We start from the raw sequence: 18,797 nt of genomic DNA on the forward strand, positions 1-18,797 counted from the left end.
CAGAATGTAACCTGTGCCTCTTAAGGCCATGATCTGGCAGGAAACACAGAGTATTCACAGGAATACTCCACAGGCTACTTTTAAACAATAATAAAAAATACTATAGGAACATTAGTAAAGATTACGTAGTTACAGGTGCAATCAGGATTTTTATATATATATATATATATTTTTTTTTTTTTTTCTTTTTTTTTTTTTCCCCTTTCACTAGTGGTCAAAAAATGTGCAATATAGATTTTATTGAAATTCATCATGAATCACATTAAATGTAACGCAAACACCTCCAGTATGGATAAAACTAGTGTCGCATCTGCTTGTTTCAAAGTTTGTTACCAGGTTCACCGACACTGCAGCTATTGATTATTCAATCGATTAATCTAATAAGAGATACTTTCTTTTTATTAATGAGCATTAATAAATAATAAAAAAAGAGAAAAAGACAGGTCAAATTCAAAATGAGCTGCTCATTGGTTTCCATTACGGAAATCGCAGTGTTTTTTGTTTTACCTGTGAGAAAAACCCCAAACAAACAAAAAAAAAGTACTTTACTCAGCCGTCTTGGAAGCTTTATGAGTTTTTGTGTTAAAGAGTTTGTGTCTGTAAGCCTTTAAAAGAGAACATGATGGCTGCAATGAAGAAAAGCGAGCATATCAGCATTTTAAGGTCGTGCTATGATGCAAAGTTTTTGTGCTGATGAAAATAAGGCGTTATGATGGTGTGCATGTTAATTAATGTCCAACCTAACAAACTTCAGACCTGCAGCTCAGAGGTTTATTGGCCCTAAAATTACACCTTTTATTTTTATATTTTGAATATTAATGCAATTTAATAAACTAATTAACACCCCTGCATCAACTCTTTTTGTCAACTGTCCATGTAAAAGCTATAAGCCAGATGCTGGTTATGTTTTGTAGATTACACTGTCATTTGTTTTCTATTCTGTTCGCTATGAATTTCTGCAGGCAGTTCTCCTTTCAGTAGCTCGTCTTTCACATGCTTCAAACCTCCTTTTCACAGCTGTGCTCAGAGAGTGGGATGGAGAGGCCTGTTTTTAATGTGTGTTTGTATGTTTGATTCACCTTGAGCTTGCCCTCGCAGTGAGGGAAACCATCCAAAGGCGGCAGCTCGCACTTCTCCTGGGCTCCGTTTAGGAGGTCTGGATAAAGAGAAAGAGAGAGAAACTAAATCAATAAGGTCGAGTCAGTCAGCTCCAGAATTCTTTATCTGTCTGCGTGGGTTTTTTTTTTGTTGTTGTTGTTTTGTTTTACTGGATACATCACTATTACACTGGATATAATAGAGACACAAATATTAACATCTGCAGTTCACACTGATGGTCTGAATTGTGAGGGAAAATGGAGCATGCGTGGAGTACACAAAGCCCACACACAACCGTGTCACACATTTATCTTTCTAGCTCCAATCACACTGTCAACACCTTCTTTATTCCCCCTTCTGTCGACTGCTAACTAGTTTACATTATAATACTTACAATAAACATGTACTATGTAGGTCATTAGGGCTATTGTGTGCGACTGCCTACATTCTGAATGACCTATCAGATGTCTTTACAACACACAAAGAATTTTAAATGCAAACACGTGGATACAAAATCTGTTTTTATTTTTGATCTTGTTGATGTTTATCCACTACTTCTTATCCTTAGGCTGTAATAACTGGCAATGCAATCGCAACAATTTCTGCTACTGCTATTCTGCAGAACACGATGGTAGCTGTGACAATACAAGTTTAAACAGATGCAAAGTGATACAAGAAAGAAAGCAGCAAGGATACAAAAGAGTGTAGGAATTGTTTAGATGTGATGCTCCACGGACAAGAAGCATCATATAATAAGGAAGCAATAACAAACAATGTTTAAAAAACAATGTTTAAATTCAAAAAGCTTTGCTTTGGTTAAATGTCACCTCTTATGCTTCTCCTTATTTTCTGTCACATATAGTAGTTAACAATCATTAAACCTGCCCAAAATGAGGTGGGTGTGTGAAAAACTCCCTTTTAACAGAAAGAAACATCCAGCAGGACCAGGCTCGGGGAGGGGCAAACATCTGCTACGACCTGCTGGCAGTGTGGCGAGGGAGAAGACACAGGTGCAATGACAATTTTATTTATACAACACTGACTCCTCCAGCCTACATGTCAAAGCATCCTTGGGCAACATGCTGAACCCTTGAGCTGCCCCCGTCTTAAGGTGCTTACAAAGACAGGACTGCAGAATGTGTGTGACTTTGTGAGTGAAGCTTGTGGTAACAAGCCAGTAACCAGCTGTTCAAGCCTTTTCTGTACAAAAGGTGGCCAATCAGAAGAAAGATGGCTGAAAGTGAGCTTGTTTCAAGCTGAGTGTCTGCACCAAGGCCCAGGATAACAAACTAGGATTATTATAAACCATTGTCTATGCAAAGGTACCTTTGTAGAGTCCAATGTAAACATCACACTGGAAAGGAGGGCCCACAAATGTACTTTAAAGTTATTTTCTGCAAATTGAAGACAACAGCATCTGTTTGACGACTTGAGAGCTTCGTCTTTGTGTCTGTAATTTCAAAGTAGGAACTCATCACATTGTTTCACTTGAAACTTGATTAAGACAGACCAGCGAATAAGAAAAAGACCTGAAAGTGCTTTGAGGCTGTGCGTTAAAAGAATTTGCCACAAGATGAAGTTGTACTCGCTCCTGCTCCAAATAAAACAAGAGATCACAAGGGTTGATTTTTACTTTAACCTAAACTGAAAGTTTTGCACAAGTATTTATGCCCATGACATGAGTCATCAGACAATGTGACAAGAATTGCATTAGACCTATTGCGCAGTGTGAAATGAAATAAAATTACACAATCATCCCAGTGCAGAACACTCTCAGCACTTTATGTCTTTTGGATTTGCAAATGGAGACTGGCCATTACCCTGCGGTCAGGGATGATGGTCATCTGATAGTATCACCTTCGGCTCTGTAGTCTTAACTCCATAAAAACGAAAAACCACACAGGGGCAAGAGCTGCACCAGCTGAAGCAAACAGTAGAAGAAGAATAAAAACCAGAAGCAGCAGTTGGAGGAGCGAGCTCCTGTGAGATCTCCTCCACACTGATTTGAATGTCCCTGCAGGATTAACGTGCATGGCCCGCACGGCTCCCAGTCTTATAATCATCTTTTCTGATATCGTCATTCAGAGTCGTCATCCGCCCTGACCTTTAGTGCCAGGATATAAATAATGGAAGGCAAATGGATAAAAAGCTCAGAGGTGAATGCCAGGCTGACGTAATGAGTTTGCGAGTGGTGTTTTAAGAGGAAGCTGCGTGCCGTTATGGAGGCGTATGCATGGAGCTAATCAGCAGCTCCAGCAGTGGGTCAGGCTTCTGTGGGTGGAGAGGGGGATATTTGCACTGATAAATTGCCGCAATAAACAACTGCTATCAATAACTATCTCTCTGTCTACCTCTTTCTGTTGCTCAGTGTGTTTTCAGAGGAATGAGCATCATCATATCAAAGAACACCTCAACAGTTAGATGCAGATCTACAGAAACTTTACATTTGTTGCCTTAGTCATTACCCAGGAATGCAGAAGAGGAGGTTTCGAGTACGCAACAGATTTGAACCGTTTGAGTCAGCATGACATACCATTAGCTTCTTTGCAGGTTTGCGTTTTATCTTCTGTAAGCTATTAACCAATAAAACGCTTGTTGGAAGTAAAGCTGAGCGCTTCGCTATAAAGGTGGTGTGTTTTTAATTATTCCCCATTTTCTCTCTTTAAGCAAACCTCCTCTCTTACTGCAGTCCCAATTCACCATCCACATATACACGCTGGTTGCAGCTATCCTCTGCCATGCTGCTATATACACACAGTTTAGGACAGCACAACACAATCACATACAATGAATATCATTTTCAACATCCGTCGATGTTGAAGTTCATCATCAGCCAATGATAGCCTTGATTTACTGCCAGAACAGCCACTCAGCCTTCAAGAAGCTTAAAAGAAGAAATACCTGATTGTGATATGTCAACGTTAGTAATGTTGGTAATGGTAGTACACCACAAAACAACTTCTGATCTTATGAAATGTCATTCTGCTGATAAGATTTGACATTTCTTTCATACACACCCGAAGTGCAAGACAGAAATTGGGTGCTTTCCATAAGAACGTGTCAGAACCCAAAAACAGACGCCCCTAGCGAAAGTTAGTGGGGCTGAGACACCAAAACAGCAGTCAGAAAGACTATCACACAAACAGATTCACTGTTTGGACTCCGTTACCACCCCCGATAAGGAAATGATTACCACAATTCCTACAGAGGTACAACAGAAAACCAGTCAGAATAACAGCTCTTTGTCTTGGGCCGACTAATTACACCAAACACATTATTTCTTACAGTAATCTTAAAGCACAATGCACAAGATTTTTTTGGCAATTCATGTGAAGTTGATGCTCTGCAGAAAACTGAGGGAAGCTGTGGGAGGCCTGAGAGCCACTCCAGTATCTCACAAAAGATGGACACAATCAAAGCCTCTTCTTGTTTCTGAGAACAGCAGAAGCTGAGCAACAAACAGCCAGAGTAAGGTTTGGCCTTCTACAGTGGGGCAAAAAAGTATTTAGTCAGCCACCGATTGTGCAAGTTCCCCCACTTAAAATGATGACAGAGGTCAGTAATTTGCACCAGAGGTACACTTCAACTGTGAGAGACAGAATGTGAAAAAAAAATCCATGAATTCACATGGTAGGATTTGTAAAGAATTTATTCGTAAATCAGGGTGGAAAATAAGTGTTTGGTCACCTCAAACAAGGAAAATCCCTGGCTCTCACAGACCTGTAACGTCTTCTGTAAGAAGCCTTTCTGTCCCCCACTCGTTACCTGTATGAATGGCACCTGTTTGACCTCAACATCTGTATAAAAGACACCTGTCCACAGCCTCAACCAGTCAGACTCCAAACTCCGCCATGGCCAAGACCAAAGAGCTTTCGAAGGACACCAGGAAAAGAATTGTAGACCTGCACCAGACTGGGAAGAGTGAATCTACAATAGGCAAGCAGCTTGGTGTGAAAAAATCAACTGTGGGAGCAATCATCAGAAAATGGAAGACATACAAGACCACTGATAATCTCCCTCGATCTGGGGCTCCACGCAAGATCTCATCCCGTGGGGTCAAAATGATCATGAGAACGGTGAGCAAAGATCCCAGAACCACACGGGGGGACCTGGTGAATGACCTGCAGAGAGCTGGGACCAAAGTAACAAAGGTCACCATCAGTAACACACTACAACGGCAGGGAATCAAATCCCGCAGTGCCAGACGTGTTGCGCTGCTGAAGCCAGTGCATGTCCAGGCCCGTCTGAAGTTTGCCAGAGAGCACATGGATGATACAGCAGAGGATTGGGAGAATGTCATGTGGTCAGATGAAACCAAAGTAGAACTTTTTGGTATAAACTCAACTCGTCGTGTTTGGAGGAAGAAGAATACTGAGTTGCATCCCAAGAACACCATACCTACTGTGAAGCATGGGGGTGGAAACATCATGCTATGGGGCTGTTTTTCTGCCAAGGGGACAGGACGACTGATCCGTGTTAAGGACAGAATGAATGGGGCCAAGTATCGTGAGATTTTGAGCCAAAACCTCCTTCCATCAGTGAGAACTTTGAAGATGAAACGAGGCTGGGTCTTCCAACATGACAATGATCCAAAACACACCGCCCGGGCAACAAAGGAGTGGCTCCGTAAGAAGCATTTGAAAGTCCTGGAGTGGCCTAGCCAGTCTCCAGACCTCAACCCCATAGAAAATCTGTGGCGGGAGTTGAAAGTCCGTGTTGCTCGGCGACAGCCCCAAAACATCACTGCTCTTGAGAAGATCTGCATGGAGGAATGGGCCAAAATACCAGCTACTGTGTGTGCAAACCTGGTAAAGACCTATAGTAAACGTTTGACCTCTGTTATTGCCAACAAAGGTTATGTTACAAAGTATTGAGTTGTATTTTTGTTATTGACCAAATACTTATTTTCCACCCTGATTTACGAATAAATTCTTTACAAATCCTACCATGTGAATTCATGGATTTTTTTTTCACATTCTGTCTCTCACAGTTGAAGTGTACCTCTGGTGCAAATTACTGACCTCTGTCATCATTTTAAGTGGGGGAACTTGCACAATCGGTGGCTGACTAAATACTTTTTTGCCCCACTGTATAAACAAATAATGGAGGCCGGACTTGTCTGAACTATTAAACATTAGATGGGCATAGAAACACAGCTATAAAGAGATAGAGATATAAGATATATGCCAGTAAGAGGCTTGTGTGTTATGAGTTAAGGTTATAGCACTGTGCGTTACGTTACTGATAAGTTATCAGATGTACTTTGGAACAAAGTAGTTCTTCCAGTTGCTGTAAGAGTCTCCTTGACTGCACTGAAGTATATAGGGTGTTTATTTAGCTTTTGGCCTAAACTCACCATGAGAATCAAGCTTTATCATAATGACAGTGTAGGACTGGAGAGCCACTGATTTATCGGCTGATATCAGCATTTGCATAATTAGCATAATGGCCCATAAAAGAAAATTTATGCACTGTGTGGAAATCTGTTTATGTTTAATTTGTCACAATAAAGAAAAAAATACTGGCTGACCCATCGGAATATCAGATTTTGAAATCACCAAATATCAGTCCTGGTTTTAAAATACTTAAATCTCAAGGTTGGACCAAATGCTAATATTACATCATGTCCTACAGCGATGCGCTTGCCCTTACAATGAAGCTAAATTTCTATATTTTTTTAAATAACTTTTATTAAAATATGCAGTCACTATAAACTAATTCCCCTTTCTATTTCACATACCAGAGTTACAACTTAATGCCATCTTATGAAAGCAAAGCAAAAAATGAGGAAAGCAAATAAGAGAAAAAATGAAAAATAAGAGAGCTGTAGCTCTTAAACCCATGGGGAGGATCACACTTGTGTGAAAACATCTGGGCTACGTTTGAAATGTATCTTGTTCTTTTCATCGTTCTTCTTTATTTCCTTTGAGTTCCCTGCTCTTCTGTAAGTCACAGTCTGCTGACTGTTTGTATTGAATAAGCTAAACAAATGTGACTTGTGATTTGCTATTTGGTGACGGGGCCATCTTGTGCAGCACACAAGATGGATGGATGGAATGACAGGAACTTGCACAGAGCGAGTTCCTGTCATTCCATCCACCCAGTCAGTCTGCCAACCAACCCAACAGACCAACCAAGCAAACAGCCGAAGAGGCAGCCTGTCATTCAGCCAGTTCGTCAGCAAGCGCCAACGCCACCAGGCAAATCTTCTCTCCTAGCTGTAATGAAGTGGAAGAAGCCGTTTCCAAAAACGACCTAAATATAGTTCCTTTCATGATCAAACGTAGAAGAGGTGGTGCTGCCTCAAAAGGAGCAATTTCCTAGTTATTCACCTCTGCTACACCAGGGATGTTTAGGTCGGACAAAATGACCTGCTTCACAGAGAACCACGATCATTTTCAGCACAAATCATCTACTGCGGCACATTAAAGCTGGGAAAAGCATGGCCGAAGCAACCCCGCCCGGCAGGTGCATCAGCAGGGCCTTTACTGACCAGAAAAGAAATAAAGAAATTCCCATGTAGAAATAAGCCTCACAGTTCCTAGCTGTCATGCAGCTTGACGTTGAATCAGATGATGTGAAGCATGACTGACGTCTATAAGCGACAATTTGAGGTGAAAAGCCAAGCAGCAAACCACACCTCAGTCAGTGTACACAAAACAGAGGCAGGGAAGAGAAAAGAATGCATGGAGCTTAAAACAACAAACTCCTTTAAAGAGTATTCCAAGAACAACCCACAAAGCTGTTTCTAGGAAATAACCTGGCTTATTTCTAACAGAAACAAGCAACCCTGTGAGGGATGGCTACACAAACAGAGAGCTGATGGTAGAACTGCTAGAAACAAAAAAACAAACATACTATCATTTTTACTTTTGCTTTTAAAATAAAAGTGCTATGTTAGATATGTAAATAGTTCATGAGTTAACGTGTCTGTGAAGGTTCTCAGTCATCCAGGTCATCGTAGTCAGAGGAGCTTGCAAAGAAAAGCGTCTGGACTTCTTTAAGTTGCTTGAAGACGTTTCACCTCTCATCCGAGAAGCTTCTTCAGTTCTAAGGTCAAATGGTGGAGAGTCCCAGATATAAACCTAGTGGGAGTGTCCCCCCACAGAAGGACAAAAGGACCCCCTGATGATCCTCTAATCGCCTGAGCTAAGGTGTGGAACTGGGTGTGGGTCCCAATCAGCCAGAGTTTCGGGTGAGTTCATTGTGAAACCTGGCCCCACCTTATCATGCGAATTCCTGAGGTCAGATGGCCCAGGATGTGAGTGGGCGTTAAGGCGTCTGGGAAGGGATCTCAAAACTGGATTATAGATGGCAGAGAGTTGGTCAACTCTCTGCCATCTATAATCCAGTTTTGAGATCCCTTCCCAGACGCCTTGATCCCTTCCCAGACGAGAGTTGGTGACTCAACTCTCTGCCATCTATAATCCAGTTTTGAGATCCCTTCTGGATCATAGATGTGGATCATAAAAACTGGATTATAGATGGCAGAGAGTTGAGTCACCAACTCTCTGCCATCTATAATCCAGTTTTGAGATCCCTTCCCAGACGCCTTGATCCCTTCCCAGACGAGAGTTGGTGACTCAACTCTCTGCCATCTATAATTAGAGGATCATCAGGGGGTCCTTTTGTCCCTCTGTGGGGGGACACTCCCACTAGGTTTATATCTGGGACTCTCCACCATTTGACCTTAGAACTGAAGAAGCTTCTCGGATGAGAGGTGAAACGTCTTCAAGTAACTTAAAGAAGTCCAGACGCTTTTCTTTGCAAGCTCCTTTGACTTCATGAGTTAACCAGAAAAAGTCAGTTAAAGCTGTCATCAAGTATTCTGGTAATTCATAACATAATTATGTATCCACGTTAATAAAGTTTTCTTGAACATGAGCATATTATGTACATTTTCATCTCCTTTCTTTATACAGAGACTCTACTAGAGTTGCTTTGCATGATTCACAGTTCAAAAATATTCCTTATTTCATAGACAGCAGTTTTAACTCCGCCCCCATACAAGACTATACCTCCCAACCAAGCCTGCTTTCTTCTTATTGGCTAAACCTTGCAGGAAATGGTGGGTGTGTCAGGCCAAAATAAAGGTTACACTTTTGTACCCTTTGTAGTGAAAATGAATCCCAAAAAGGATTTATTCGCTCTAGATTTTTTCTCACAATAATAAAAATACAGAGAACCAGAGGAAGAAAACAGATGAGATCACTCCACCTAAGATACACAAGAGCTCACAGCACTGAGGTCACCATTAGCCAGCTCCCAGCACACAGTGTTGGCCATCTGAGAGCCCTTAAATAGCATCATCTCTGAACAATATGTGATATTACACACAAACACACACAGAGGGTTTTTCTTCCGTTCCCTGTCCCAGTGTGTATGTGTGTTTGTCCAAGTCCATGAGGTAATCTGACATTTGACAACTCCAGAACTGGATTGAAGACATCTGGTTTATGTTATATGTGGTTTCTGTTATTCTCTGTATCCATCTCACTCTCAATGATTTCCCTCTCAGGCGTTCCTAACTAAAAACCCTCAGATAACGTGACATGTGCCAAGGCCCTGCTTTAATGGCATAATTTGGTCAGTGGGACTCAAATAAGTCACCAAATTAACTGGAATGCAAAAGAGAAGGGCTGTGCAAGTGCAAGACGGTAAGAATCTAAGTCTCAACAATACAATTAGCTAAACAAAGACGCTGGAGCAATGAGCAATTTTGAAGCACATGATGCGTTAACTGTCACTATGGTGACAACTGAGATAAAAGCTTGAAAAATAAAAATGAAAAAAATAAATTACAGAGGGGAGAAGTGCAGCATATCCTCTGTCGCCGTGTCCTCTGATCCACTCGCTTAGAAACACTAATTTTAGATGCACTTTGCGAGAAGAAGCAGAGGTATCAGCGAGGGTACGTCTCAGCAGCAGCTCATCAATTAGACACGAGGAAGGCTGACGAGCACAGTTACCAAAGAGAATCGACAGCTGTGCAGGTGGAGAGATCAGCGACTGTCATCAGGGAGTGCTACGAACAAGTTCAACTTAGCTCGACTCTCATTGGCTCGCCTGGCTTCACACAAACCCTATCATAAAGCTGATTATCCACCACCTCCTTAGGCTATGAGCCTGTTCAGCCTGTTAACAGTGGTTCTGCTCTTCACTTTTAACTCAGCTGTAAGCTGTCTACTTGGGTTTAAAGGCGGAGTTAAAGTTCAAGTTAACGCTACGGATGCCACCGGCTGACCTTAAGGGTTTCTAGGAATTAGACACGTTAAGATGTGATACAGTTAATGTTCCTTTCTGCTGTTTTCATTTACTTCCCTGTGACTTTTAGATCTGTATTTGAAAGCTGCAGACAGAGCTCACTCAGAAGAGAGGAAACTGTGTGACCTTATATATGAGGAAGTGACATGCGACACTAAACATTAAACCTGTGAAATCTAACCCTCTATCAATGTCACACTGATTCATTCAAAGCTTCCCCTTTAAAAATATTATAATAGCACCTGTCCCTTTCCATTACAGTTAAATTAATAATTGTCTAATAAGTCAACTCAATTATATCTACCTGTTAGAAAGTTTTATTTCTATAAATAAGGAACACGCTAACGGTTTTGTCTTACTTCCTTTTCTTGCTATTGCCTCACACCAAGAGAAGCAGATATCAACATTATTATAATCAACTCAAAACTGTGAGAAAACAATTAGTTAAAAGAAATACAAAAAGATGTAAACTTTAGGAAAAAATAAACACTGACTGAAACGGTACAAAATAATAATACTAATGTCGTTAGTTTTTTGTTTTTTTTAAAAAAAGTATGGTCAAATTTACCAAGACAACAAGCACAAAGATGTGTTGATGCGTATGTTTATGGAGACTACACCAGTGTTCAGTGAATTCTAAATCTAAATGCAATAAAAAACATTAAAAAAAATAAAACCCTCTGGTACAGGATATACCACATACACATTCATTCACATTATTAAACAAAATGTTGTATTAATTATTAAAGCAGAAAATGCCAGAAACACAAAAGTTTAAGCCTAACTTTTGAGTACACTGTAAAATGTGATGCATTTTTTATAAACTGTGTAAACTCACTGCCTCAAAGAAAAATGGACAAAAAATACTATGATAACCAACGCATAGGTAGGACAAGGCAGCTTAATATTATCTTGAGATTGCTTGCTTAAGTAAAAAAGCTAAACAAATGTTCATTTACTTACATTTGTTGTACACAAGCTTTTCTTCATGTGTAACGAGCTCAGTGTCTCATATAGGAAATTACGTTTTATTAAAAGCTTATTAATAACCCAGAATAACACAGAGAGGTAGGCAATTAACTGCTACATGAGCCCTAGCTATGTTGGCAAAACATTTACACTCTCAGCAACACAAACTTTGGAAACCACAACATTCATACACTAAATACACAACTGAAGTAATAATTACATCACTCCAAAATGTAAAAAATGTAAACATTAGGATTATAGAAGGATTACGGACAGCTTTTGCGTTTACAGTGTTTGTGTATATTGTAAAACTTGACCTGCACCCCTTAAATGAAACTCCCAAAAGCTACTGAAAGCCATTTCTTTAGGCCAGGCTGCCACCTGAAGGGACCACAGCAGGGTAACACACACACCAGAGGGGCTTCCCAATACGAGGCGGCACGTGTTTGGAAGTGGTCAAAACACATGTGTCTCTCTGCCTTTGGTCCACACAAGTGTTCCACTGCAAAGTCCTGGAGGCTAAAAAACCAAATCCAAATTTCCCCACGTAACCCCAACATCCAGCCCACACCAAGTTTCCTATTACTCTCCCTTCCTCTGTTGCACAGAACAGAAACTCTGTCTGTAATCAATCCCTCTTTTGTGCTTGAGCAATCTGATCGGTTCGTTGTTCCCTCCGAAAATGGAGCATGATGCCGATTTTGCACCAAACGCGACACAAGGACACAGGGCTGCCAGAAAGCTGTGATTAGCTCTCATCATTGCTGAGCTATGACTAATGTTCCACTGCTGATTTCTACCAATTGTGGTTAGAGGGGCAAGGCTGTGAAGACTGGCTTGTGTCTTCAAAGAATTCACTGTTCTGATGACAGATTTTAAACAGACCTGAGAAACTAGAATAAAAATAGCAGCAAGTTTATTGCAGATGTTCCATTTCCTCTGCAAGGCCTGAAACCTTGAATTGTTTCTGACCAAGTGCTGGACACATGCACTCTCTGCGACTGGTGCTACAATGCAAGATACGGCCTTAGAGGAAGGGGGCTGCACGATGAAGGAAAATATGCAGAGAATTTGGTTTCCTGTCGTATGTGGATGGGTGTCTGAACATGCAACCCGCACGGGCGATAATGCAGTCGTCAGTCTCTGTGTGAAAAAGGATTGGATTGCATCAGCTCTGCGTTCATGTGCGCCTGCTGCTCTGTTCTGTCATCTGGATCCTGAAAAATCTGCAGCTGCAGTGAATGAAAACTGGAGTGAGTGTGTGTGTTTATCCGTCTATTAAAAATAAATAAATAAATCAAAATATATAAAATATGCCTGGGGAAATGGTTGATATTTGGTGGAAGGAGTCAAAGCACATTATATTCCTATAGGGCCGGAGCAGCGGCTTGAACCAGCAGAGCAGCAAAACTGGCACAGAGGAAGAGGATGTAGGGGGGGAAGAGAGAGGGCAGCATACAAAGAGGGGAAAAGAAAAAAAACATGGAGCATGAAGAGACTGAAGGTAAACAAGAGGGACGAGAATTAGAAATGGTAAAAGCAGAAAAATATGGTTTGGCGTTTTGGACCTAACACACCGTTAAACTCTCAGTGTTTGTTAGATTTCATAATTAGCAGATTCCCTGCAAACAGTCACTGGGCAGAAAAAAAGAAAAAGAGGGAAGTCGTAAGATGAGAGACGAAAACAAAGAAGAAAAAGTTGGATGCACGTGTCGCAGCCAATGGCGCATCAGCCCCAGATGTTCCTTCCACTCAACCCACTCAAGACCTCAAGGGTACATACAAGCCTGCCTGCGGGATAAAGGGCTGAAATAGAGAAATAAAAGTGTGGAGGGAGAGGAGCGACACGAGGGGATTTACACTATGTGACCTCACAACAACAAAAAATATCTGTATCTGTAAAGAGCCTTCAGATGGGCTCTTTACAGATACAAGGGGGGGGCTTAAAAAACTGGCCATCATGACTCCCTTTTATCTAATCTAATAGAGTCAGATGTGTTATCCATGGAGTATCTTATTCATGAGACACAGATTTCAACGTGCTTTAATTTTGCAGCTGTTCACTGCTAATGATCGAATGCACGTTAGAAAGAGCGGATTGGTGAGTTTTGTGTGGCTGTCGGTTGTAGCTTGACAACAGCTACAGTGACTCCAGGCATGCTTGCAAAAGTATGGCATGAGTTTGACTATCGTATGGCAAAACTCGAATGTCCATTCATTGAAAATCAGACTTAAGTACACAGTTTGCCGCGATAGATACTATAAGGTAATGAAAGTATGCACACGGGGCAATTACAATCACAGTGGAAGAAGTTTGCTGTGCTTGACGTGCAATCACGTGCGAGTGGGAAACGTCCTGGAGAGGCTCAGTCCACGTCAAACTAAAACAGACAGGTACACACAAGATGTGGAGGAAGTAGAGCAGAGTGAGACTTTCTGCCAAGAGTGCCACATCAAAGCTGAACTCTTAACATGCATCGGGTTTACTTTATTGATTTATATAGCACTCTTCACAGGATTAAAAACTACAAAGTGCTTCACAATAATATATAACAGATAAACATAAAACAGTACAATCAAACATACAGCCCAAATCTAATTAAAAGCTAGTCTAAATAAATAAGTCTTAAAATGATGTTTAAAAGAATAAATACAATCCAGGCAACGTAAAGATGGAGGGAGAGACTTCCACAGCCTGGGGGCCACTGCTCTAAAAGATCTATCACCTCTGGTTTTAAAACGTGTTCGGGGAACTACCAACAGCATTTGATTAGATGATCTCAGACTGCAGGGGGAGTGTGAGGTTCTAAAAGATCAGAAATATAGAGAGAAGCGTCATGATTCAAAGCTTTAAAAGTCAGGACTAAGATTTTAAAATGAATTCTAAAACGTACTGGAAGCCAGTGCAATGAGCATAAAACTGGTCTACTGTGGTCTCGTTTTCGTGTCTTTGTTAAAAGCCTTGCCGCAGCATTCTGGACTGACTGCAGACGGTCAAGATTCTTTTTGCTTTAAAGAGCCAGAATAGTGCCACTTGACTTTGTACTGGGAGCAAAAAAAAAAAAGAAAAAAAGAAAAGAAAAAGAAGATAAAATTATCCTCAAAAAATTAATCCTTAAAAATTAAAGTTGAGATTAAAGTTGGTTGGTGAATGACTGCATTAAGAATGGGTGAGACTGAATGATACGTCAAGACCGACGATGCTAGATTTTTAAACGCTAAAGTTTAGTCTTCAGTGCTTCTGTTATAAGATTTATCCATGTCCGCTCTAACCTGTGAGACACTGTAAGACATAAGATACTATCTTGCAAAGCCACCCTTACTGCTTAATGTGCTGCTATACCAAGGCTTTAGAGCAGAGTACTGACAGCCAACACCATAACTAGAAAGTAAATCTGTAAGAAACACTGAAGGGCGAAACTAAAACACTGAGAAATACAACACAAATCCAACAGCTGTAAAAGCAATGGTTCACATTCTGGTTTCATTTATGCTGCTATGCAACATTCAAAGATTTTAGGGTGATGAAAGTCAGGATTCGTGGGAGGATTTTAGTGTGTGGGAGTGGATAGCATCTCTCTGCAACTTATTAGCAATGAATTGAATTGCATGTGTATTTTATTAGTTTTCATCTGTACACCGAGAATCCAGGACTTCAAAAACAAGATGGTATCCAGTCTAATCTAAACCCAAGTAGAAAAATGTATATTTTATTAAACTGATAATAGTGAGGTCTTGTTGTGAGGTACATTGGACACACAAGTGGCTTTGGAAAATGAGGAATATCGAGCAGATGAATAAAGAGAAAATAAGGCACAGTGAGAGAGCCACCAGCAACTCCCAGCAGAAGCACTATCCTCGTCTCTTTCCTTTGTTGATACTGAGGATTGGATCTCATCTTTCACTGAGAACATTAAACAGAAAATCAAGCCGATCGATAGCTGAAAGAGACAAAGCGGCAAAGATGCCGCGAGCGGTGAATGCAAGCATCTCTGTTTGTCCGGCGGCGTCTAAGAGACGGTGAGCTGCAAATCAGCCAAACATCACCAGTGGTGTGGCTGAGACGGAAGGGACATTGATAACCTTAAACACTCGCAAAGGGAAGAGAAATACATCACAGGGGGAATGAAACTGAACAAGTGAGAGTCGTGGGAGAGTTAGATGCTGCAAATCACCACCTGACCGTTCGTTACATCTATCTCTATGCCTGGTGTGTGTGTGTGTGTGTGTGTGTGTGTGTGTGTGTGTGTGTGTCTGAAGAAGGAGATTACATAGACTCCATGCCAGGGGCAGAACTTTGGATGAAACACGGTTAGAGAGGTTGATTAGCTACATTAGCAACAGCGTGGTGAGACATGGCATCACATGCAGTTTGACCGGGCCCCATCTGCTTACTGCTAAGAAGCAATCTAAAGGCCACCATAACAGACATCTGTGCCTGTTGTCTTTGGCTGAAGAAAAATCGTATCATGTTAATGTAATTCCTCAACCTCTAATGAAGCTTGTACAACACACAACACAAGGCAGCTGCAATCTCCAGACAGAAGGAGCGTTTCACAATGCCTAAACAGTTGGCAGGGAACTACCAGCATTGTATGCAAATCATTCATGGCCTTATGTGACTAAAGATCTGGTTCATTTTTATTTCAGCAATGTGAGATTTAAAGGTAGTTTTGGTTTGTAGTCTCTCTAAGCGCCTCTTTTCTGTTCCCTCTTTCCATTGGAAACGGCGCAGTCCCAGAGCTGCTGCTCAGCTCCATCTTGATAGCAGCCTCCCTGAAAGGCAGGCGTGTTGCACTCACTGTCCAGATTCTTATCTCTGTAATTGCGTTCCAGTCAGGGAGGAGCGCCGGTGGAGCTGGCAACAGCACTGCCCCTGCCCCAAGACAGAGGACATGCTCCAATGGAGGCTCTGGAGTGCTGGGGCCTTTAGTTCAACTACCAAGAGAGACATTGGTGCAGCTTTGTCAGCTTTGACATACATTCAGGCTCCAGATGTCTCTACAGGGTGCCACTGGTTGTTTTAGGCCAACAGGCCACTGCAAGTTCACTGAGATGAGTCACAGGTCCAGCTACGATTTCTGTGGAACAGGGCAGTTCAAGCCAAGAGTGCTCTGACAATGTTTTATCACGATTGGCTGCAAAGGCAGGGCTCATTAACCGCCACCTAATGTCAGAAAACCCGCTCCATCTAAGAAGTCTAGCCTTCCATAAACCTCTACAAATATTACATCTATTTTTTTTTTAAATTCCATTTCCATGTAATTATATGTAAGCTTTTTCTTCACTATCTGACAGCCACAGCTGCAATTAGCTACTGATTAATCTGCTAATTCCTTGGTTTGCAAAAATGTAATTAAGCTGTAATTAATGAGGTTTTATGCTCAAATTTAGGACTGGGTCATAATATTACATTTTGTTTGTGTGTTTGTTTGTTTTTAATTACATATATTAATGCATAGATATATCTTCATAATGGAGATGGAATGGGACAATATTGTTGATATGGTTATGCTTTGATGTTGTATTCTGTCTCCATCTGTACTTCACAGAGCAAGACAGTGCTGCTCTTTCAACAATGGATATAAATTTATATAATAAAGTTTGACAGGACACATTTATGTAATCTTAACCTGGGGCAACAGTTGCAAAGTTTGTTGATTTGCAGAAACTACTGCACACAGACTGTGGCGGCTTTCGCCACAGTCTGCTGAGTTTTTTGGGTTTTTTTTTTATTATTTCACAGAAAACTGGCGCTGCTCGATACTTTCACTGTTGATTTGACTAGTACATTCAAATACACCACTAAATAACTAATCAAAGCAGCAGCAGAGAGCTCAAATCTTTTATGAGGCGAAATTCCTCATTTTGTCAATGGAGTCTGGTGGAGCGTAACAGCTCTGCTTCCTTGTCGTAAAGGCCCGTCTGACAGCAGGTGAAGCAGTGAAAATGTTCTAAATATAGAATCCACTAAAACAGATATCGATTCCTTCTGTTTGGTGGCTAAAATTCATTTTGCTGCCAGCCGTGCCCACAGCAGAGAACGGCTTTATTTTCTGTACAGGTGGGGCGTGTAAATTCTGCCATCAGCTACAGGTAACACAGTAACTGCAGATCAGAACCTTATGCAAACACAAACACACTGCAGTATTGTTACCCCAAGTAAAAAAAACAACAACAAAAAACCACTGCTGTTATTTTGAACATGAGAAAGAATATGCACAATGGTTTTAATACGCTTACTGAAAACAGCTCCCAAATGAGAAACAATATGACTCCTGGTCTAAGGAGCTTGGAAAAAAAACCATCTGGACATCTTTCACATCTCATCCAAGAAGCTTCAGAACTGAAGAAGCTTCTCTGATCAGAGGTGAAACGTCGTCAAGAAACTGAAAGATGTCCAGACGATTCAATGCATAACACTAACTTGATAATCTTGATCGACTGAATATCAACTATCAACTAAATCAACCGATGAGCCAAACATTTCGGCTTCACTAACAATTATAACAGCTTCTTTTAAAACCTTCCCTGTCTTTCTTTTTTTAAAGCCCAGAGTACTCTGGCTTTTGATTACATCATTTTGAGTCATTTCACTGTACAAACGTTTCTATTAGTGAAAGAGCAGAGAACTCATAGAGGTACAGTCAAAGGCAACCTTCCAAAGATGCTAAAGAAGAGCAGAAAATTGCTTTAGTGCCAGGCAAACAAACCAAGGTAGGTGAAAGGATGTGGCATTAGAACGACTGCAAAACAGGCTTTGAATATCACAGAAACAGGAAGAGAAAGTGAGGGCTTGTTTTTTTTTACTGAGCAATTCTAAAAGTCGGACACCGTCTGGGACCGTTACTATATTGATTACTGTTTTTTCATTATCACATTTTCTTTTTTTAATTTGCATTTGTTTCAAAATGATGCATCCAAGGTTTACCGCAGCTCACCACAGGCCTGTGCAGGGTGGTTACATATATAGTTATAGAATATAGTTAAAGCAAAAAAATAACAGTTCTTCAACAAAATAAAAACCAATTAATCTGTTTAGTTACTCAGCCATAAGATTTTTAATGCGACGCTGCCTTTTCTTTTAGATCTGTGGGCAGGTGATCTATGTTCTCTTGCCTGGAGGAAACTTCAACAGCTTTCTAATAGAAACTGGCCTGCCCGTATATATGACTAGAACTTAATTTCCTTGGGCAGCTCTGAAAACAATATACATTCATTTCACACACTTTGGTCATGTAATTTACTCGGTGTTGCCTTTCAAATGTTCTACACTGTATCTCTTTGAATTTACTGCGATAAGAGTTAGTGGCCTGTTTATATCCTTGACAGGTATTTTCATCACAAACACTCACACTTTCATTCAACTCTACATAATTGTGTCGTATTCTTACCGTCCTTTGTCATGTGAAAAAATAAATTCACAAAGGCCTCATCAGCACTTCCAAAATGATGGCGGCAGCACA

At 40.8% G+C, this 18,797-nt stretch overlaps 1 protein-coding gene across 2 annotated transcripts in view; it reads right to left on the bottom strand.

Annotated features, from left to right (window-relative positions):
- mgat5 (alpha-1,6-mannosylglycoprotein 6-beta-N-acetylglucosaminyltransferase) overlaps positions 1–18,797 on the bottom strand; it is a 109,363-nt gene that overhangs the window by 62,930 nt on the left and 27,636 nt on the right. For both annotated transcript variants that reach the window (XM_035909876.2, XM_006795709.3), the window contains exon 4: positions 1,080–1,156. In XM_035909876.2, the coding sequence (XP_035765769.1) occupies positions 1,080–1,156 (77 nt within the window). The remainder of the gene's footprint in view (positions 1–1,079; positions 1,157–18,797) is intronic.

The sequence above is a fragment of the Neolamprologus brichardi genome, chromosome 23 (genome assembly GCF_056152115.1).
Source record: "Neolamprologus brichardi isolate AB-2024 chromosome 23, ASM5615211v1, whole genome shotgun sequence".
Lineage (NCBI taxonomy): Eukaryota > Metazoa > Chordata > Actinopteri > Cichliformes > Cichlidae > Neolamprologus > Neolamprologus brichardi.